This window comes from Tubulanus polymorphus, chromosome 3, assembly GCF_964204645.1.
Source record: "Tubulanus polymorphus chromosome 3, tnTubPoly1.2, whole genome shotgun sequence".
Classification (NCBI taxonomy): domain Eukaryota; kingdom Metazoa; phylum Nemertea; class Palaeonemertea; order Tubulaniformes; family Tubulanidae; genus Tubulanus; species Tubulanus polymorphus.
Window position 1 is genome coordinate 25,706,069 of NC_134027.1, and position 23,291 is coordinate 25,729,359.

The 23,291-nt window shown below is 37.2% G+C and overlaps 1 protein-coding gene across 9 annotated transcripts in view; it reads left to right on the forward strand.

The window, feature by feature from the left end:
* LOC141901324 (plasma membrane calcium-transporting ATPase 2-like) overlaps window positions 1-23,291 on the forward strand; it is a 106,207-nt gene that overhangs the window by 80,130 nt on the left and 2,786 nt on the right. For 6 of the 9 annotated variants that reach the window (XM_074788490.1, XM_074788494.1, XM_074788497.1 and 3 more), the window contains 15 exons: window positions 1,084-1,317; window positions 1,753-1,955; window positions 3,187-3,322; window positions 3,646-3,752; window positions 4,254-4,495; window positions 5,017-5,159; window positions 7,602-7,637; window positions 9,572-9,693; window positions 10,305-10,484; window positions 10,882-11,076; window positions 11,529-11,720; window positions 12,137-12,350; window positions 12,954-13,165; window positions 13,341-13,448; window positions 13,677-13,859. In XM_074788490.1, the coding sequence (XP_074644591.1) occupies window positions 1,084-1,317; window positions 1,753-1,955; window positions 3,187-3,322; window positions 3,646-3,752; window positions 4,254-4,495; window positions 5,017-5,159; window positions 7,602-7,637; window positions 9,572-9,693; window positions 10,305-10,484; window positions 10,882-11,076; window positions 11,529-11,720; window positions 12,137-12,350; window positions 12,954-13,165; window positions 13,341-13,448; window positions 13,677-13,859 (2,507 nt within the window). Of the gene's footprint in view, window positions 1-1,083; window positions 1,318-1,752; window positions 1,956-3,186; window positions 3,323-3,645; window positions 3,753-4,253; window positions 4,496-5,016; window positions 5,160-7,601; window positions 7,638-9,571; window positions 9,694-10,304; window positions 10,485-10,881; window positions 11,077-11,528; window positions 11,721-12,136; window positions 12,351-12,953; window positions 13,166-13,340; window positions 13,449-13,676; window positions 13,860-18,318; window positions 22,527-23,291 lie in introns of those variants that run through there. The other 3 variants (XM_074788493.1, XM_074788498.1, XM_074788496.1) reach the window with 3 other exon arrangements.

A 23,291-nucleotide genomic window follows, 5' to 3' on the forward strand; every position in this document is an offset into this window, starting at 1 on the left:
CGATATGTTTTCAAACTGTTCCATTTCGATTGCAAATGATTCAATGCCTCGTCCAGGTCATGCATGTTAAACTATGGAAAGAGTAAAGAAATATCCATGAAAATTGATTGACTGCTAAAATCGCGCGCTATACAATTCAAGGCACTTGTGTTTTATATCTCAAAATACCCACTATACGAAAGTTTAAGAGTTGTCTTGAAGTTTCGACTGAGATGTAATTAGCCATTTTCAAAACTGCTTCATTTCCGAAAACGCTCTCTTACCTACTTTCTCTCTTAAACCTCTGTTATTGTCACAACTATTTCGGATGTGAATCAGTTAAGAAAATTGGCTCTTAAATTCTGAGTCGAAATTTCATGATTTGTCTTCGTGGGTTTTAGACAGACAACAGGAGCTGGTTCCACTAGTTCGAGGTGAGATAAGTTAATTTTCAATGTTTCGACTGTTAAAGAATTAAATTTTTACCCAGAACTGTTGAATTGGTTGGAAGAAAAAATCTACAACATGAAGAAAAAGCTAAGAGAGTATTTGACGGTTTGACTCAATTATACGAGCCATTTTTGAAATTGATTTTTGGAAAAATTTTTCAAAACTCTATCAGTTATGAAAAAGGTTTATAGAACTGAGATGAAACACAAAATACTCTCTTAGTTTTTCTTCATATTGTGGCCTTTCGTCAATTGAATTAAGTAGTCTCTTGTCTGTGGAACCAGGTCCAAAATATTTGTCTACGGAAACCGACACTTGACTTGTATAGTATAGAAATTTTTCACTGAAAATTTTTTCGAGAAATTCACTTTCTAGCTGTATATTCATCTCTGTTAGTAGTTATTCGTTTTATATATGATTGATTATTCGTCGAAAATTTTCATCTTTTTTTAAAAAAAATTCCTAATCTTTTTCTTGCAAATATTAATTTCGATAATCGATATTTCTTAATTACGAAGTAAAATAGTTGCATGCCGAAATCGTAGATATCTTAAATAGTATAGATGAGCTATAGTAATACTTTAGATCAAGAACTGATATGAAATAAATGAAATTTTGTTTTTCATTTTTTTTTTTTGTCGGTGTTTTTTCTAGACGCCGATGGACCGACCGGTAACTCGCATGCGCCCGGGACAAACAAAGCCGTCAATAACGACGAAATCGAAGTCAAAATCAACGACGGCAAAAAAGACATCGACGAAAACAACAAAGAGGAAATCGCGGAAACGGAAGTGCCGGAACCGGTCGTGAAGAAATCGTCCGGACGTAAAGAGAAATCAGTTCTACAAGCGAAACTGACAAAATTAGCGATTCAAATCGGTTATGGAGGTAAGTTGATATTGTGGTCTCATTCAGGTTACTCGTCTACTTAAAGCTTAACTCAGGTTAACTCAACATCCGACCAGATCGTTGGATCGTAAACAGTCAAGCCTGTGATTTTCTAAAAACTGCCGCGATGGACCGTTCGTAAGATAGAACAAGTTCTATTCCCTACGATTGATCTTTACCTTGTCGTATCCAATCAGCAACGAGTATTGCGTCACATGACCTATAGACTCGGCGATGATCAAGTCGTAGTCGACCTGAGTGCGTTTAAGATCGTGAGACAAATGAAGTAACAAAGTGTTCTACGAATTGTGTCAATTTTAATTAAAATTGTTGTCAAGATCTTTGAGATTTTTTCAAAGTGATGAGCTTTTCAGAAATAAATTATTATTATTACTATTATTATTATTATTATTATTATTATTATTATTATTACAGGAACCGCCGTGGCTGTTTTGACCGTCATTATTCTGATCGTCGGTTTTTGCGTCACTGAATTCGCCATCGGTAAAAAAGAATGGAGCGCTCGCTACATCCAGGAGTTTGTGAAATATTTCATTATCGGTGTTACAGTTCTCGTCGTAGCGGTGCCAGAAGGGCTTCCACTAGCTGTCACATTAGCGCTCGCGTACTCAGTTAGGGTATGTATATATCGAGGTGGACGTCTGCCATTAACTACGAGAGTGTCGCAATCTTATTGTGTAAATACATTCAGCCTTGTGATTATTGTTAGTTTGTTCAGTTCTCAGTAAAGTGTGTACCACTCTCTCTCTCTCTCTCTCTCTGAGGGCAGTGAATCATTAAATGCAGGAATTTTACTTCCGAAAATCAACAACGCTATCGTAAATACACCGCATGTATGCAATTGTATTTACATGACCGCATGTACATGACTATTACTATTTTGCCCGTGACAAGACGATGAGTTTAGCTCTTGTTGACTTTACTTTGTATTTGTTCTACCCTCACAAAATGTTCTTTGTCCTTATCAATATTGGCAGATACTTCATAAAATGTATATTACAAGAAATAATCGCCTTTGTATATTTGTTATCACCGCCATACCAAATTAACTGTGCACAACTAAAAATACATTTATATCTTAAATTTTTACTCTACAAGTATTACTATAAAATTACTTATTAACTGAATTTCACACATTTTGTCATGGATGATCATATCATTGTACAATTTACTCCTACTGTACCTGTTTATACGGTATAAATGTACTATCGCACAGTTCTACTGTACATGTATCATCACACTGTTCTACTGCACATGTATTATCATACAGTTCTACTGTACATGTATCATCACACTGTTCTACTGCACATGTATTATCATACAGTTCTACTGTACATGTATCATCACACTGTTCTACTGAACATGTATTATCATACAGTTCTACTGTACATGTATTATCATACAGTTCTACTGTACATGTATTATCATACAGTTCTACTGTACATGTATTATCATACAGTTCTACTGTTCATGTATTATCACACAGTTCTACTGTACATGTATTATCATACAGTTCTACTGTACATGTATCATCACACTGTTCTACTGAACATGTATTATCATACAGTTCTACTGTACATGTATTATCATACAGTTCTACTGTACATGTATTATCATACAGTTCTACTGTACATGTATTATCATACAGTTCTACTGTTCATGTATTATCACACAGTTCTACTGTACATGTATTATCATACAGTTCTATTGTACATGTATCATCACACTGTTCTACTGTACATGTATTATCGCACAGTTCTACTGAACATGTACTATCACACAGTTCTGCTGTACATGTATCATCACACTGTTCTACTGTACATGTATTTTATAAATTGACTCTTGTAGAAAATGATGTACGATAATAACTTGGTGCGACATTTAGACGCTTGTGAAACGATGGGTAACGCTACAGCGATTTGTTCTGATAAAACTGGAACTCTCACCACGAATAGAATGACTGTTGTGCAATGCTACATCGCAGGTAATCCATCAAACTTATTTTTTTTTGGATAAAATAAATGTGTAAATGTGTATTAGATAAAGATAGATAAATAGATTAGAGTAACCATTTTCTGAAAACTTAGATCCTAGGACCGGTTGCATAGTCATGGCTTAGACTTAAGACCAGTCTAAGACCAACTTTGTTCTATAGCTATTCTAACAAATTGAGACCGGTCTTAAGATTTAAGACCACTTTTGGACTTAAGTCACGACTGTGCAACTGGCTCCTAAAGATTAAAGGATTTGATTGGAATTCATCGGAAACTTAAATTTATTAATGATATTTCGATTTTTCCTTTGCAGCGAAGCATTATAAAGAAGTGCCCAGTTATAGCAGCATTCCGCAAGAAGTCGGACAAATTCTGATTAGATCAATAGCGATTAATAGCGGATATACATCACGTGTAATGGTAAGTGATCTGTAAACTCCTCACGCCTTGTCCGCTCTGTAGGCCTACAACTTGTCCGCTCTGTAGGCCTACAACTTGTCCGCTCTGTAGGCCTACAACTTGTCTGCTCTGTAGGCCTACGACTTGTCAGCTCTGTAGGCCTACAACTTGTCTGCTCTGACTGTACAAGTTGTCCACTCCGTACGGCTTGTCCCAGCTTGCGATGAGATGATATCCTTCATTCTTTCTGAAAATCATTGCAGGCGGATCAGCTATTAGATAACTCGAAGTGACAATGATGGCTGGTCCGGAACTATGAGATAACTCATAGAGGCAATGATGGTTGGTCAGGAACTATGAGATAACTTGTAGTGACATATGATGGCTGATCTGGAACTATGATATAACTCATAGTGACAATGATGGCTGAACTGTAACTACGAGATAACTCATAGTGACAATGATGGCCGAACTGGAACTACAATTATAAATTACTATTTCTGTTGTTTCTCTCTATTTCAGAAACCTGCAGTTGAAGGAGACCTACCAAAACAGCTCGGCAACAAAACTGAATGCGCCCTTCTCGGATTCGTGATGGAACTCGGTCAGGATTACCACGCCATCCGAGAAGAGATGCCCGAGGAACGGTTACATAAAGTTTACACGTTCAACTCTGTGAGAAAGTCAATGAGTACGGTCGTGCCTCTCGACGGAAATAACTATCGGTTATATACTAAAGGTGCTTCTGAAATCGTACTAAAAAAGTAAGTCATCAGACATTGAGAACTTTACCGCGTAGAAAATTTTACTATTTGATAAAAACTAATTCAGAAAGGTTTGGATTGGCAAAATTGACTATTTGGACGATGATTAAGTCGGATTTTGAGACATTTTACTGAGAAAATTCGACTTAGAAAATCAAGATTCACTTATACATACATCAAGAACAGCTGAGCTGTCTATATTGTATAACGTTGTGGGGAGAAAACTGGTCACAAATGGACACAGGTTGACTGTGACATGATTGCATTACAGAAGATTTGCGACTCATTGTTATTTGTGATGCTGGTAGGGTATATGGGTTGACGGGCCTTTGCATCACGATTGTCACTGGCGATCACAGAGAATAACGTCAATAGTCACTGATAGTCGCAAGGCCGACCTATGCCCAACTTAAATTGAAATCTTAGATTTACGAAGACTTAGCGGGCACCTTAATTACGAAAAAATGTCATCTTTTCATTTTCGTGTAATATTTCGATTCTTTTCTCGTCGTCGTCTCCAGATGTTCGTTTATACTCGGGCCAGACGGACGTCCACGACCTTTCACCCATCATCACTTAGAGGATATGATACAGAACGTCATCGAGCCGATGGCCTCAGACGGATTACGTACGATCTGTTTGGCGTACAAAGATTTCGTCAAAGGTGAGAAATTGAAATATTCGTTTGTTAATATATATTTTACGCGCAAAAAAAAATTAATGTTCGTCAGTTGGTCACCATGGCGACATTTTTCAAAGCAGTGCCAGTTCATCCTTGTGAATTTAGAGCGTGACATGTTCTTATTAAGAGATTATTATTTTAGAAAATTGCAGTTATTTGTCTAGCATCGGATAAATTAACTTGTCAATGTTATATTCAATTTGTGTATAAATGTTTCCCATTAATATGATAGTTATTTCTCAAAATAGTGACGTGGATATTTACTAAAAGTAGTGATTTTATTTAAAGTTCTAAATTTTAACTTTAATTGCTGATGATCTTGATTTTATTTTTGGTATGAAGCCACAATGAGCAGTAAACCTTGCGCACAAAAAAATTAAGACCTAACTAAAATTCTCTCTGGAAAAAGCAAAATTTACATTACAACTCTTATTGTACATGTACACAATAAAGTTTTACGTTTTGAATTGTACATTCATTCACCACTAGGATTTCAGTGACCACTGCTTTGAAAAGTACCGACCGATTATTTGTGTGTAGTTTATGGCAGTCATCACATGTGGTTAGAGAAATGAAACAACGAACACCAATTCAAATATTGGATCCAGTTCCACGGTTCTCCTCAGAACTGCCGAACCGGGTTCAGTATTTTAAGATTGAGGTTCCGTTTTAATTTCTCGAAAAACCGCGATCATTGTTTTTCATGACCGACGTGCACTCAACAGACGCATCCGTCTTTAAGACGGGCTGCTTGAAAAAAACCAACCAAAAAGTGTCTCCTAAACTTGTGACATTTAAAACCACTGCTGTGTTTTTGCATGAAGGGACCAGTTGCTGAGAAGTTGGTTAAAGTTAACCAATGGATAGTTGACAAAGTGACAATTCGAAGTTCGTTGTTACTATGGTATTTATCCGCCAGTTCTCTTTTACCAACTTTAGAGCAACTGAGGCCCAAGGTTGTCATGTTAGTGGCTGCATTTTACTAATCGATAATTGATAATTGATAATCAAAAATATAGATCACTGCGTCGTTGATTGCTGTGAAAATTTCTCACTTTCTCGTCGAACGTGGCGTTAATTTAGTCAGAAAGAAATTACACACTTGTCGAGTTTGTTTTTTGCGCTTGTTTTGAATATTCACCGATTCTCGATTCTATAACTATGCTGCAGAGCTGAGTGTACGTTCCCCTCGCACCTGCGCCCCGCGAGCCTCGTAGATGTTATTGACTACTAACTACCGTGGAATTGAGAAAAACTTAAGCATTCGAAAAAAACTTCTTCAAGGCTGATTTGCTTTGATCCAACAACAAGCACATAGGTTTTGGTGGCTGAAATTGTTTGAAAAGTTTTATGAAAATATAAGCTTATATTTGGCTTTGATACAACAGACTGCATTAGGTAGATTAGTCTTAGCGAAAACCATTGATGAAACATTCTGAGTCCATATTGTGACAATACTATAAAATCGCACATTAAAAATGGTGAAAAGTTTCCTTGAGCAAGTAGTTTATTCAACATTTCATGTATTCTGGAAGATAATAACTATTAGGATGAAGTTGGAATGTTGAAAAAAACTACTAGCTCAAAGAAATGTTCGAACTCTGTTTTTGCCTTTTTTGTGTGGGATCTTATATCATTATCGTAGTGAAATTTTGGCGGAGAAAATGCCGACACCAAGAGGCCAGCATCACACTCGCTCGAGTGGTCAGTGGTTGGAGAATTAACTTTTAGATTTAGAAATAGAAATAGGGCTTTAATTTTTGATTGCCTCACTTCTGCAATCTAAAAAAAATCATTTTCAAATCTGAAATATTGATGTACGCGAAATGAACTTTAGAAAGGGATCTTTTGCGCTAGTGAAGAGCACACTCCCTCATGTCGTGCAGTTACCCCTTAAATATATGCATTGATGTTCTTTTTGTGAATGTTTGGTGTCTTGTAAATAAATTCATCATTTTATATCATTGCTATATTCGTTATATCGATATTTGATTTTTCGAAAAAAAAGTTGATAATTACAATATTTATTATTGTTTTTAAAGCGCAAGAGCTTTAATTCAAATGCTGCGTATAATATGAATAAACAGGAGTTTAGAAGTATTTTTAATAATTGTTTGATATTTTTTTCAAAAGTTCGTCACAAATACACTCGACAGGACAATTCTAAAGGTAATCTTTGATTTTTGAGTATGTTGGATTAAATGCATCATCGGCCTTGGTAGATTTACGTTTTCGGGACGATCCCTTGAGCAGACTTTTCCGTCTGCTTACGATTCCCGATAAAATTCTCCCTTGTCGGTGGTTAGGGGTGCATGTAGACCGGGTATAGCTCGCCGCTGCAGCATGGAATAGCTTTGGGTTTCGATAGTAGCCAAAGCCAAAAGGATGTAGTCTAAGCAAAAAAGTTATGGTCTATTTTTCCAGTGGAAAAGGGCTCGAACCCACCTGAAGATGAAGAAGGTAACAACTATATAATGAGTAATGTTGTGCACTGAGCTAATGCGATTATTTATGAATTCTTTCTTAAATATTTCCTTCGAATAACGGCGGCCATTTTGAATAAATTTGCATATTTTACTCACAAATTTGAATATAGATTATCCGGTTTATTTTGAATTGGATGTGAATCAGAACTCAATTTTTGTTTCTGATTGGTTTATCAATGTATGTTGACCAATTAGAGATAAATTAACATATAACAAGTAAGCTGTAACACCTCACAGTACATTGACCAATCAGTAATCTTTTAACATGCTCGCTGTGAATCAATTAGAATGTTCTCAGTTCTAATTGGTCGATTGCCAAACTCTAAATATGAATATTATGTCGACCAATAGCTCTTATGAAAATAATTCAAAATGGCTGTTGTTATATTTTATGAAGCAGATTATATTTTGCTCATAAGATGAGAAATTACCTGTTTTTAACTTAACCACCACTTCAAATCCCACTTCATCGATCGAAGGGAGTCCAGTTACTCATTATGTTTAGACCAGTGTTTAAAAACTACCCAAATTTGGGCGAAGTCTAACTTTACCGCCAAATGCAGAACTGGGTCCTGTTTTACATTAAACACTCTTCAAACAATTTGGCCTAGATCAGAACTTTATATCATAAACAAAGTTGTTATGTAATTCTCGGATGTTTTTTAAAATTGTTTTTCCATTTGTAGTTCATGTAGCTTTTAACAGTGAAATCTGATCGCAAAAACGACTTAATATTTTTCTCTCCGTAGTTTAGATTCCTATGAAGACATCGAAATGTAAAAACAAAAATTGTACAAAAAGCTCCAAAAATATCCCCTCCTCTGCCGTTCAAAAACATTCAATTACAATATCGTGACCCGACCTGGATATTCAGAATTCTAATGAAGCAGCAAATTTTGATAAAATTTCAAACCTAAATCAAAAGATAGGCGATAGTACTTGGAAAAATCTATCTTCTACCCTCAGTACAAGTACCAGGAGATTTTAATAGAATCAATTTTTGGAACACAACATTTTCGATATCTACATTTTGTATTTTTATATGGGCTTTAAATATTTCGCTTGTTCAGAATAAGATCAATATAATGTATAGCAGTAACTAATCTAAAAAAAAACCAGATGATTGTAGGAATTAGTTTTATATTGTATGGCGTAGATAGAGTTCTGAAACCTATAGTTTTCCCCTCTCTTTGTTTCCTCTCTCTTCCTCTCTCTCTCTCTTCCTCTCTCTACCCTACGCTGTTGATAGTTATTTGAAGTCTCAAATTATTGTTATCATCACTTTTGAATATACATCTTCCACACCTGCCAGAGCTGCCTCCAGCCATAAAGGCTCACTACGGGTTTTTGTATTGTTTGAAGTTTTGCCCCGGGGTAACGCCGGTATAAGTTTTTTATTCGCACAGTATTCACTTTTTCGCTCCTCTAAAACAATTACCTCATATCTGGTATAGGGATTTTTTGATGCACAGTTGCACTCAAGCACCACACTGTCTCATCTTTGAATTTGCCAATTCCTAACTTAATTTCATATCGCAGAGTTTAAAAATAATGAACAGAAAAAGAAATTGGACCCCAACTTTCCCCCCAATTTTAACTAACTTGGTAAATGGTTTGTAAGAATCTTCCATTATAACTGCTCAGTGAAGGTTACTTTCTAGTCACTGATTGTCAGATGGTAAACTTCCCAAAATGTCAAATATGGACATCTGAACTTTTATATTTTCACATTCTTACGATCACCCCTCAAACCTGAACCAAGAAATATATGTGTATCCCTATTCAGGAAAGCTTTGTCCGTCTTAACGTTCCATGTTGTGAGTTTAATGTATTCATCATGTGTAATACGAGTTGGATTTGGAAAATCTGTTTCCTCGAATTTCATTGAGTTTGTTGCGTTTATTTTAGGTCCGTCTGCGCCGAATCAGGTCCATTTCGAGTTTGAACCAAACTGGGAAGAAGAGGACAACATTGTATGCAACTTAACATGTATTTGCGTGACCGGTATTGAAGATCCGGTCCGACCAGAGGTACATTTCATCTCCGAAATTCATGTTCTTCGTAAAATACTGTATGATAAAAACATCAGTTAGCTTCTAGCGATTCTGGAAGATTTTTTCAATGATAAACTTCAAGGTTATTGCTCAGTCAATGCTTTTGAGTCCAGTCTTAGCTCATAATGGTTCTACAACCAATCTTACTGCTTAAGACCGGCCAAAGCTTAGGGCTAGTTGTATAGTCACAGTTGACACTTAAGACCAGTCTTAGACCAACTTAGTTCTATACCCAATCAAACTACTTACCCAATCTAACTAACTACTTAAGATCAGTCTAGAGATTATCAGACCACTTTTGGTGTTAGATCTGGACTATGCAACTAGCCGCTCGGTTCTAATTCAATCTCACACCTTAAGACCTGTCTATGATCATTTTGGTTCTAGAAACAACTTTTAACTAGTATTATGAGCGAAGACCATCACTGAACTCTCTATCACATCACTGCGCGACTATCCTCAGGGTTTAAAAATACGAGACTTATTTATATTTTCGAATGCCACATCATCATCACTCGAGGCACTCACTTCTACAAACGAGTTGCACATTTTTCCTATAGAGGAATTCGATTGATTTATTTTCGCAGGTACCCGACGCCATCAAAAAATGTCAGCACGCCGGAATCACAGTTCGTATGGTAACCGGCGACAACGTAAACACAGCGCGATCGATCGCCACGAAATGTGGAATCATAAATCCTGGATCGGATTTCTTAGTTTTAGAAGGAAAAGAATTCAATAGGAGAATTCGCGATGAAAATGATGAGGTAAGAAAGAGGTTCATTCAGTCGAATGACGTTTACCTATCATCCCTCAATGATGGTACATGTGCCCATTCCGCAGTGGTTTCCATAGACAAGAGACTATTTCCATAGACTATTTGTAAGTAGTTAAGACGATTTCCAGTCTTGATGAATATCATTGAGAGAAACTGTCTTTATGTTGAGTGGAAGAGAAACCCACGATTGAAAAGAAAAACTATCCTAGTATTGATATTTTGACTCTATTCTATTTGTCATTTTATGAATGGCTCATAGTCAAAACATCAAATGAATCATAAGAATCATTGGATTTGTTTGTTGTTTGTATTCTAAGATTTTTTCTTATACCTCCTCGGGGATCACCGCGTTTTTATAGCAAAACTCGAATTGTTTCTTCACGCAGGTCCAGCAGCATTTATTAGATAAAGTATGGCCGCAGTTACGAGTGCTAGCTAGATCATCACCGCAGGATAAATATACACTAGTTAAAGGCATAATCGACAGTAAACTTACGAGTAATCGTGAAGTAGTAGCAGTCACTGGCGATGGAACTAACGATGGTCCAGCTCTTAAAAAGGCTGATGTTGGATTTGCTATGGTATGTATGCGGGACACCCTTATTAATGTTATGGGTGGTTTTGAATGGAATAAAGACCCTCGAGTCATTGGTTCCTCTGGCAAAACTTTGCTTTACCTAAGACTGTAGTTCGTACATCCCCATTGTAAGTGAATTGCTACAATTACATAAAGATTTGGAGAGAATGCTGTGAACAAGGCAAGGCATAACCATTGGAACAGAACTATATAACAGACACTTACATTTCTACAAAGTCTATTGAAAATCTAAAATCCCACACTGAGATCGGAAATTAAAATCTGAGAAGTTTCTTTTTAAAAATTACAACTATATCCTAATAGTCAGCTTCAGGAATACTCAATACTGGTAAACTACATGCCCAGCAGAACATTTCCAAATTATTTTTCATTCTTATTTTTCCGGAGGAGTGGTAAAATCAAACCCAATCTAATCTATTTATCTATATTTTACAGGGCATTGCAGGAACGGATGTTGCAAAAGAAGCGTCCGATATTATTCTCACTGATGATAACTTTACCAGTATAGTAAAAGCTGTGATGTGGGGTCGTAATGTTTACGACAGCATCGCCAAATTCTTACAGTTCCAGTTGACTGTCAACGTCGTAGCTGTGTTAGTTGCCTTCCTTGGAGCTTGTGCTATCAAAGTAAGCATATCTTAAAGGTTTCAAATGCTTGCCATTTATCTATATTGGTTGTGCTATGCCAGTTTCCACTATAGTTCAGTTACTACTCGTAGTTCCAGTCCTTACCAGTTCCCAAGAGGTATCCCATAGTTCCAGCATAATACTGGACTTTGAAGCGTATCTTTGAACGTATTTGTGAAGGAATATGAATTGTGGATTATATGAATTGTGGGTTGTGCTGTTCTGGAATAGGTAGAGCATATTCTAGTCGACATGAATATTCCAGAAGAGAGTTCCAGAATCGGTAGAGACCAATCATAACCTGCCTATATTTTGGATACTATGGTCGTAAGCGTCAAGTGGATGCAACCTTTTCGTCTCTCGAACAAGAATGAGTTAATTCCGATGAAACTTATTCCTCTATCTCTACATTACAGGACAGTCCATTGAAAGCTATACAAATGTTGTGGGTGAATCTAATTATGGATACCCTTGCCTCGTTAGCGTTAGCAACCGAACTACCAACGCCAGAGCTGTTAGAACGAAAACCATATGGACGAACGAAAGCACTTATATCGAGAACTATGACGAAAAATATTCTCGGTCATTCGATATATCAATTAATTGTTATTTGTATTCTCTTATTCGTAGGTAAGTTTCTTCATGATAGAGTTGTATATGAGTTAAACTATTAGCCCTCAAGCCACCCTCATCCACCCTGCTTGTTGCTCATCAAGCCACCCTCATCGTCCTATCTATTGCTCCTCAAGCCACCCTCACCCGCCCTGCCTATTGCTCCACCTGACTCTGCCCTGCCTGTTTCTCCTCAAGCCACCTGAATCTGCCCTGCCTAGTATTGCTCCTCAAGCTACCTGCTCCTCAAGCGGCCTGTGTCTGCCCTGCCTATTAGTCTTCAATCCGCCTGACTCTTTTTCATCTGATAAACAAAAACGGTTACAGTGGGATTCAAACCCATTAGCTTAGGATAAACTAGACACCCAAGACGTCAAAATTACAGACAGAAATCAACATCTTCCTGTTTGAAGTTCTCCAGTATTCTGAATAGGATAATTTTTTTACCATTTTGTCATCTGGAGTACCTGATAATCAGAGGCAATTGGATCTGTTGACAGTGCGCAGTGTACTGCGGTAATTTATGGCTGTGAATTTTGTTCAGCATTCCATTCTTTAGAACAAATTTGGTCTGGTGTCGTGGATAAAGTAAGTTCATCTTGTCTTGTTTTTTTTTCCTAGGTCATAGATGGCTGGATATTGATGATGGCCGGTACGCTGCGATGCATGCGCCGCCATCTCAACATTTCACCATCATTTTTAACACATTTGTCATGATGACACTGTTCAATGAGATCAACGCACGCAAGATCCATGGACAGAGAAATGTTATATCTGGACTACATAGGAATCCTGTCTTCATTGGCATCTGGATTGGCACCATGATTGCTCAGGTAAAAGCATTACCTCATTTCAAGTTCTTGGTTTCTATATCCCCATTATGTTAATGTCCTATAGTGTTTCTATATCACCATTATGATGAATTGCAGTAGTTTCTACATCTTCATTCATACCCCAATGTGCTTGCATTCACAATTATCTTTATTAATGATTTGTTCTAATTAACAGGTTATAATTGTACAAATTGGAGGTGTAGCATTCAGTACTGCAAAACTAACACTTGAACATTGGATGTGGTCATTGTTCTTTGGTGTCGGAGAACTATTGTGGGGACAGGTTAGTAGCATTCATTAAATGAGGGCTTTATCTCAGAGATGCAAGTTTCTTGACAGATAACTCGGGCCAGTTGCTCAAAAGTTAGTTAAAGATAGCCGGGGGTTAATTATCGTCAACTATACCACTGGTTAACTTGAAACCGATTTTTGATTAAGTGGCCCCTGAAATTTTGTGTAAACGATCTTAGATTGAAATTGTTAACCTTGTGGCAATATTCATCATCTGCAGGTTGTAACCACAATTCCAACTAATAAACTTCCTCGTATGCTGAGTTGGGGCTCCGCGACTGAAGAAGAAATTGAAGCTCTCGAAGATAAACTAGCAGCCCCCGATGCAGACCAGGATCAAGATGCAGACGGACGACGTGGTCAGATATTATGGGTTCGAGGTTTAACTCGTTTACAGCATCAGGTAAGTGTGGAACGGCCTGTAGTAATGTCGCCGTCGTTGTCGTCGCTTCGTTCGTGGTTTTTTTACTTTCGTCGTAAATTAAAACAAGCCGAGCTTTCACGACTTATGCGACGAGAGACACCTACCAGCGATCCTACGTACTACAGGGCTCTTAACGAGTCACCTATGAGGTTTATACTAGGATAGCCTCATACTAGGATCCTGGGTTAGGCTTCCCTACAGGGCTCTATTTAGGCTGCTACAGTAGAACCTCGTTATAACAAACTTTCAGAGACCATCTGTTCGTTATAACCGATAGTCCTTTATTAGAAATTTGGGACAAAATTGTAGGTTTGTAATAACTGATGGTTTGTATCTGAGTTGGTTATAACGAGGTTCCAGTGTGCTAGGCTCCTACTAGGTTCCTACAGTGCTCCTGATAGGTTCCTATAGTGCCCCTACAGGGTTCCTGAATTCAGATGGTTGATGTTGTAAGTATTTGTTGTGTTTTTACTGTATTCTTGCGGATGCGAGACCCCCTGATATCAACCTTCAATAAACTTAGTAGATTAGTATAGGGGGATTTAATTTTTCCCATGGCAATCTGGACTATCTTTTTCAACTTTCTGATTTCATGGGAACAGATGCTCATAGAGGGTTTAGGTTTATCAGGGATCCAGTTCCACTATTTTACTTGATTCTAAATTTTTCATTATTCAAATCAAAATTCCTGAAAAAATCGAAAAATTAGGGTTGATTTCGATTTTTCTGGGCTATGTTGTTTAATTACTCATTCTAAAATTGATAGTGAGGATTTGAGCCTTGGGGAGGGGGGTTATTTTCCGGAAAGGGTCTCGTCCCTGGAAGGATACAGTAAGAGGATATGGCTAGAAATTTGATCTATAGTTTTCAATTCAATTCTTAAATTACTCGCAACATTTTCTCAAAACGAAATATTAAAACAACGCTCTAAGCTTTTCGAATATAACGGCAGAAATATACACGATTTATTGCGTAGAAAGATATTATCGGTTATCGGTGCCGTTTCTTAATGCTTTCTCAAAATAAAAGTCGTTTTTTTTTTTCGAAATAAAGAACATGACTGAAAAAATTGTTGACTATCGTTTGAATATAATTGTTGTAATCATCGATATTGTGTCGCCATTCTTTATAATCAGATGTTTTTTTTTCAAATTTCGGCAAAATTTCATCCTCCTTAACCCTTTCCTGACTGACCTTTCGACTTCATTACTGTGGGGCTGTATTGAGGTGTTCAATGTGGCCTGACTGACCCTTTAATTAAATCAAAAATTTTCCTGAGTATACTTGAAAATGGCCAGAAAGGGTTAAGTTTGCTGATTTTTTTTGAAGAAGTCGACTTATAACTCGAGTTTAGTCCGTGTTTTCTGAGGCTATCGATATAAGAGTATGGAAAAAAATATTTCTTCGAAGAAAACGAAATTCTTCTTTCGCAGGTGTTGGAACTGAATTCGATGTTGTATTTTACGCTGTGATTATAACATTGAGAAAAAAAAACCGAATTCATTCTCTAATTTCTAACAACTTTTTCTCTCCCCTATTTCTAACTCCGGTGTTGGAATTTGTTAAACGATTTTCTCTCTAACTCGCATGCGGTATTATATCAATTTGATTTCGTATTTTCGAAACCTTCCTTTCTAACGACAACTCCCAGCGGCGATTCCAAGCCTCAAACGACTAGGTTTACTAAACTACGTTATTTTCTGCTATTTCTACTATTAAATCACTCAGAATTATTATCATTATCATTATTACTATTATTATAATTATGATTAATATTAATTTATTTAGTTGGCACACATGCAGCGACGTTTTGATTATCGAGTTTATTTTCGCGTGCACCCGACAAACGCACACGCTATCGTTTATTTATTTATTTTTTCTCTCAAACTAACCAACAGCGCTTTGTGTTTTATTGTGCCAACAGTTACGAGTGGTGCGAGCGTTTAAGAGCACGTTGGAGGACCTTGAAGAACGACGTAGCGTGCACAGTTTCCACAGCCTGCATAGTATCCGCAGTTCGCGTAGTCAAAGCCACAAACCTCTATTCGAGGACGTCAACTCGGCGACCGTGACGCCGACTGACCCCCCTCTGAACAGCACGGCCGCGTCGTACTTGCTAAACCAGGACCGACGGTCGAAAAACAAGAGCCACTCGGTCGATAACGTGGCCCTGATATTGGACAGCTCCGGTACGAGCCGGTCGGTGTTCATACCCGTCCCGAAGCTAATCGGAGTTGGCGTTGGTGGCGGCGGCGGTGGCAGCGACGCCAAAATTCACGAGACGACCTTGTAAAATATTTTGATCGAAGGCTACTTCTCATTTTACCCCCCACCCCTCGCTCTCTCTCTCTCATATAGACTATTGATATCTAGATATGGTTAATATTTGCGTGTGTGTGCATGTGATTTGAATTATGTTTTTAACGCGATGAGTTTGTATTGAAGACGAAGTTGTGGTTTTATTATTAAGTTTCACGAGGAGGACCTTGTCGTGCTGTACCAGCTATCCCCATATATGGCACGCGTATCAATAGAATTTGAATTAGACTTCGATAGAATTCATTTAATCGAATCTGAAAAGAAAGACGGCATCATTGTCCAAAAGCGACACCTGGTGGTTCTTCACTTGTCACATTAGTTTATGTCCTACTAGACACTAGCGACACCTAGTGGATTCTCAATTGCCATTAAGAGAATGGTTCATGTCCTACTTAACACCAGCAACGCCTGGTGGATCCTCACTTGCCACAGGGGGAATCCTCTATTGCAGCATATTTGAGATTTTATTGCACATTAGTGACACCTAGTGGATCCTTACTAGCCACAGTCAAACCTAGCATCCCCATGACAATAAGAATAATCAATCATTAATGAAAACTATACCAAACACATTGAAATGATTTGATGTATATTTGTAAATTCTGTGACGATGTATGGAGGAGCCTAAATGAACTAATTTTTACTACGTGCTCGTCACGCCATCTGGTGGGATAGCTGGTGTCGCGGTTTTAACCACTGCGAAAACTGCAGTTTAGAAACAAGATATACGTCAATTGCGGGCACCTTATCTAATCTATGAACTGATGATGATGAAATATAGTGGTTCCGTCGCGAATAAGACAAATATTGACAAAAAAAGCAACTCGTCGAAGCACTGAAAAATTGTAAATACGTTTCGATCACTTTAAAATGAGACTAGAGTCTCTCTCGATTGAAAGTCGTTTGATTATCATTTTATTTTATTTTATATATGAATATATAGATATATATGAATATATATTTTTTATACGTACTAAGAATAATATAAATGCCTCTTAGATTCATCTACCACTGGCATGTGAGTGTAAAGATCAATTCAATGTTTTATTGTGTACGCGATTAATTGAATAATTGATTACTATTGATAACTAATTGATTGTTGTTTTTGAAATTAGTTCGTGTTGGAGTAGAATTAGTAATTAAGATCTGGATATTGTAAATAATAGTAGTACGATAATACGCCGGTAGATGGCGTGCGTGTTGTTTTCCGCGCGATATTGATGGATTTTGCCGCCGCCTCTTAAAACGGTTGCTGCTCATTGACTGCGATTGTGTTCTTCAATTCATCGTTCACCTCGGTCACATTCTTCCTTTCATCATCCCCATCCTTATCATCACTGTCGTCATCGTCGTTATCCTTATCGTTCCTGCGTCTGCCCGATCGTTCGTACATCGCTACCGTGCATGTTTACGTCTGTCACAAATGAAAACTCTCCGCCGATATTTTGCGCATGTTCAAAAACTGTTACAAAGAATCCTCGGTCGAACACTGCATTTCACAGTTGCTTAGGTTTAATTTGGTTTCATTCGACTCTGGACCCAGTTCCACAGTTAGACCTGACTACCACTACCACTATTAGTAGTAGCTCAATTACTCCATTGGAACATTGAAATATGCTCAAAATCAGAATAATTTCTAGTTCATTTTCAATTAGACTTAATTTTAGATGTACAAAACGATGGTTGACACCAAAGTAGTCAGGTTTGCAAATTGCGTGGGTCTTATTTGACTCTAGACCCAGAACTGGGTCGAGGAAATGATGTCATTATCAATAATTTGATGACCTTATAGAGTCGCATTTGACCTCGGAAGAGTAAAATGTAAATAACCTGCGACTGTGAAACCTTGTCGGGGTCGCGTTGATCGTTCCATATTCTATTTACAGTCCGAAAAAAAATCACGAATTGCATTATCGCATTTTGAAAACTGTTTGCACACAAAAACACAAACCGTCTGTTGCCTAGTCTCAACGTTCATGTTCTTTGTTTCGTTCTCCATATAGTCACGCGTAGCATCTGTCGATGCGGCCATTTTGTTTTTGTTTTTTCATTTAATTTTTATTCGGTTTTCCGCGTCCATGTCTGACCATGTAGTTTTTGTTTTTTTCTCATATTTCAGATTCGTGTAGTCAATGCTTTTCGCATGGGTTTAGATTCGCGTTACGACCTTGACAAACGTAGCCTAGCCTCCATACAATCACTACAAAACATAAGCCGAATGTCCAAAAAGCCTAATTATCCCGAAAACATGGCAGAAACCGCGATTTGACCTCCTTAATGACTAGCGATTCGCATCAAAACCGCTGTTAGGCTTAAAATGACCCTCATTTCAGCGTACAAAGAAGACAGTATTACCGCTATGTTCCTTCACTTGTCACTTGTAGTTCTTTTCTTTATACAGAGAAATAATGAATTGTTACGACTAGCGAAAAAACACTTAAGGCTTTTCTAAAAAGATCTAAAAAAAAGTCTATATTTTTTAGCTGGCTGCATGTGTTCGAAATCTTGCTTAATCAGTTTCGTTTCGAATCAGTTCTTAAAAAATCTAGGCCAAGTTGTGCAGACGTTGCTTGTAATCTTAAATTGTTAGATCGGTTTTTGAGCTGAATTGGTCTTAGACTGGTCTTAGATGGAAGCCATGCGGTGACTGTGCAACTGGCCCCTGATCGCTAGCGCTTTTTAAGTTGCCGCTGGAATTTTGCTCGGCATGCTGCTCATACGAAACGTGGACCTGGTTTTACGGTTTGCAGAGGTTTTTTACAGTTTTTTCGATTAAAATCAGAGTTAAAGCTAGTTTTAGGAAAATCGAAATCTAATTCTAACCCACGAAACTGTAGAACTGGTTTGTGGTTAGTGAAAGGGTGGACCAAAGTATGAGTCCTGTCGATGATGATTTAGGTGAAAACGAAATCATTAGTGTCGCGTCTTGTTGAGCAGGATTTTCAACACGTGCAGTTCGCTATAAAGTTAATCTTGTTTTTCTTGGATCCACGAGACCGGAGTAGGACGAATCAGAGTTCAGGATCCAGTTCCACAGTAGTAAGTAAGAGTTAACTCCAATTAAAAATTAATTAAATTTCAATGGGGTAACTCTGAATCTCGAAATATTTCGAAATCAAAGATTTGAGTTAGACAAGGTTTACCTATCGAGGTTCAGCTACTAGTTCATAACGCGTTCATAATGCAATAACACATTGGTGACTGGGTTTTTTACTCGAAAGAAGAAAGATATTTTGAAGTCGAGCTAATGTGACGTAGTTCCTAATAATAACGAACTGTATTAATCATTAGATGAATTACTTTATAATGCCAGTGGAGAGTAAAATATAATTTGTTTTTTCTCGAAGACAAGTCCTATGTGCGCGTGTTGGGGGTTGAATCGGACAAACGTTCATTTCAATTTTTCCTTAGCTCTTGATCTACCGATGTTATACACAAAAAAAACACCCAAAAACATGTTGTTGGTGAGAGTTTTCTTTAGGGGATATATATTCAAATTTACTATGTTTGATTAGAAAGAAATTAGTTTGCTATTTAAGGAATTTTTTGAAGTTGCTCTGAAGAAAATTGTCATCCTTTCTCTGGTTTTTTGTCTATGCATGTCTTGGCTGTTTGTACATAGAATACGGGGGTCTTTTTAAGATTTACGTTACCAGTGGATCAGAACTCTTTGAATTGTGGCATCAAAGCCACTCCAAGATCTATAAGTTATAAAAGAATATGAGAAATAATTTGAAAAAAGCAAACCGGGACCTCATTCGAACCCCGTGGGGCTAGGTGATGATCCTGATCAGAAACGAATCTTAGATTTCCAAAGTGATTTGGATTCTTAAACATGAAGAATCTTACAGAGACCTCGCTCAAAATTACAGAACCGATTGTAGATAGATGTACAAAATCATGTGTTTGTTAGAGCATGTTACTTTAGTTTTGTATTTGATAAAAGTTTTCAGAATATTCTATTTTGGAGTAGAAGTCAAAGAGCCAGTACAGACTAAATAAGTGCTTTCAATTCTGATTGGTTAATTATGCGAGCTATGGACCAATCACAGTGGCTTTTACATTTGTACATAATTCCGGTTTGAAATACGTACTCGTTGATTGGTTACTTCATATATCTTATGCATCGCATTGACATTTAGAAGCCTTAAACTTCTGATCCGAAATAGAAATTCTGATTACCTATATCCTTATATGGAAATGTCACAGACTATGCGACATCTGAGAAGAAATTTTAGTTTCATATTTCTGGTGCTTGCTGTAGATACTGTCGTTATTCACTGTACATTTGTAGATAAGAAAGAATTGTTCCCTGAACCCTTATGATGATTATTATTGCGGTATGCCTGTTTGTTCCTTTCGATATTAATCTGAATTCTTGGAAATCCATTATTTAGTTGACTACGAATCATTTGGATGATGTTTTGATATTGGAATCGTGTTGGAACGAGATATCCGATAATTCCTTCGTTTAACGCACAGTTCGGCGCAATTCAAATTCTCCGCGCAAAAGTTGATAATAATCATCGCGGTTTTATTTCATTATCCATCTTTAAAACCTAGACACTGCCATTTTCATTGGTCGATATTATACTGTTGAGATTCAGGAGTGGATCTGGAGGGACTTCAATCGAGATTTTTCAGGAAAAAGCTCCTGCTCTAGGATATCTGTCACGAAGTATTGAGGGAAATATTTTCCAGAGAAATTTCATTGAGAGTTTCCCCGAGATCTGCGCCCGTAGTTTCGACGCTATTTCAAACTTCCTCAAATCGCTCGTCTGTCTCCGTACTTTCTTCAAACTCTGCACTATGCGAAGAATTTGATTGGAGACGGATTTGTTTTGGAAGTGTTGTCACAACCATTTGTTTCCTCGATATTATTTTGTTAGCAGCACGATGAACTCCTCACCTTTGTTTAGATGATTATATTTTTGCATGATGTTTTGTTCGTTTTTACACAAACCGGGAATGCTCGTTAAGTCCGCTCGTAATTGCAACTCATGCTCCTCCAGGTCACGGTAGTATTTCTATATTTGACTACTCCTTAAGTTACTTCTAACCTTACCGCAAAAATGTCTTGGATGTTGAAAGAAACTTGGTCAGTTGCTTTCGAATTCATGGATTTAAACTTTATTTCGACTTTACGGCATCAAACTTGAGTGATACAAAGTTTAGATTTATGCTAAGCAGTCAAACTCATCATAGTTGAGGTGATCATCAAATTGATGACTTACCCCCCCCCCCCCCCTGTTTGTAGATGATGAATTATCATAGATAGTGCATTGAATCGGAAATACAAATTGTAAGTCAAAAATAGAGACAACTTCAGCGTTGTGATGACTTATCCGAATGATGAATTACGCTCAGTAGATTGGATTATGCAAATTGCAGAGAAAAAGTCTTAATTTATGCAATGACTTATCCAATGGACTTCAGTTTATGCCAATCACACCAAACCTGCGATGTAAGTCAGCAGCTGGTCGGCCGTAAATTATTTGAGTTGCAAATCTAGCGAATTTAAGCATACCCATCCGAGGTTTACTATATATAGCATAAGAGATCTCTTCATCTCAATTGTACTCGTGTAACGCCGCCTAGTGGGGCGACGCTGAACTAAAATTGTTCGCTAATCATTGAAGACCTCGATTGTAGTCAGTTGAGCGTGAATGCTAGGGTTTCGAAGTCAATCGAGACGGAATCGGATTGATATTTCATATAATCAGCAACAGAGTTTTTTTTTCGAATCGCTTTTAATTTTTTGCAAATCGATTTTTTATTTTTTTCGTTTCCGGCGGCTACGAAATCGTTGTTGTCGACGAAAAGAAAAGCGTGGTTTTCAAATGAAAACTCAAACACTCAAAAAAATACAATAGAAAAATAGACAGAAGTAAAATAGATTGTATAAATATATGAATAGTAATAATATTCTGTATATTAAGTGCTTTGTGTATATGCATACAATACTTATGATAATTAGATTTGAATAAATATTATTATTATTATTAATATTATTATTAATATTGATATTAGATATGAGAGATATATTACATTATTATTATTATTATTATTATTATACATCGGTTTCTAGTGGTAGCCGTTTTTGCCATCTTGGAAAAAAGTTCGAAAAAAGATCGGGGATAGTTGAAAAAATACCAAACCAACAATACCCATAAACAGAAAATTCTTAAAGACTTTAAAAGGTCTTTATGATTTTTTGCTTGAAACGATTTGTAGAAATAAAAGAGAAAAAGAGTGAAAGAGTTTGTGTAAATTTCATCGTAAATTTTTTTGGTTCGATTATGTTTTGTTATTATTACTCGAAATGAATGGTTTTTATTGAAACGAATAAAACTTTTTAACATCTTCAAAAACAAAAAAAACAAAACAAAAAGATATTATCGTCGTTTTTACGAATGGCGCGGATTCGTTCGGCGTTCCGCCGGGGACGAGACGACCGGACTATCGCCGCGATGACTCTCTACAGACTGACGAACATGGATCCGAATTCGGTGGCATTCCCGTCCTGCCTTTTATGACATTCTTTACCAGACGACCGAAGCCTTCAGTTCCCAGTGCTTCTAGTGTTTATTTTCTGTATCACGTGCTTTTCGTGTTTTTGTTTTGGCGGTCGTAGTCGTCGTGCATTTCTGTTAGTATTGTAGCAACCACTACTCACCACTCCTACTACGGACCTTGCATCACCTTCTGGACACTCCGGGTATGAGGTAGATTAGTTTTTTATTTCTTCTTCAGTTTTATTTATTTCATAACTAGAAATTGCATGTTCGTATTATTTCGTATCGTTTTTAAGTTCGAAATAGCCTTGAATTTTAGCGTCGTTATTAGTAACGGCCTATATTCTCTCTCCGTCTGCCAATGTTTCGATAGACGATACACGCATTGTGATGACATCATACACGCGCACATTCACCGTTTCCGACACTCGTGAGAAAGTTTCCGCTTTCGATGATGAGTTACGGAGACGAACCCCCTGCTGGTAATAAAAAGTCGAACTGCATTGTCTCCGTGTTGGCTTTCTTAGTATATTCTTCTTAGAAAATATAGCCTGCTTTTGTAAAGTAAATAGCGTCA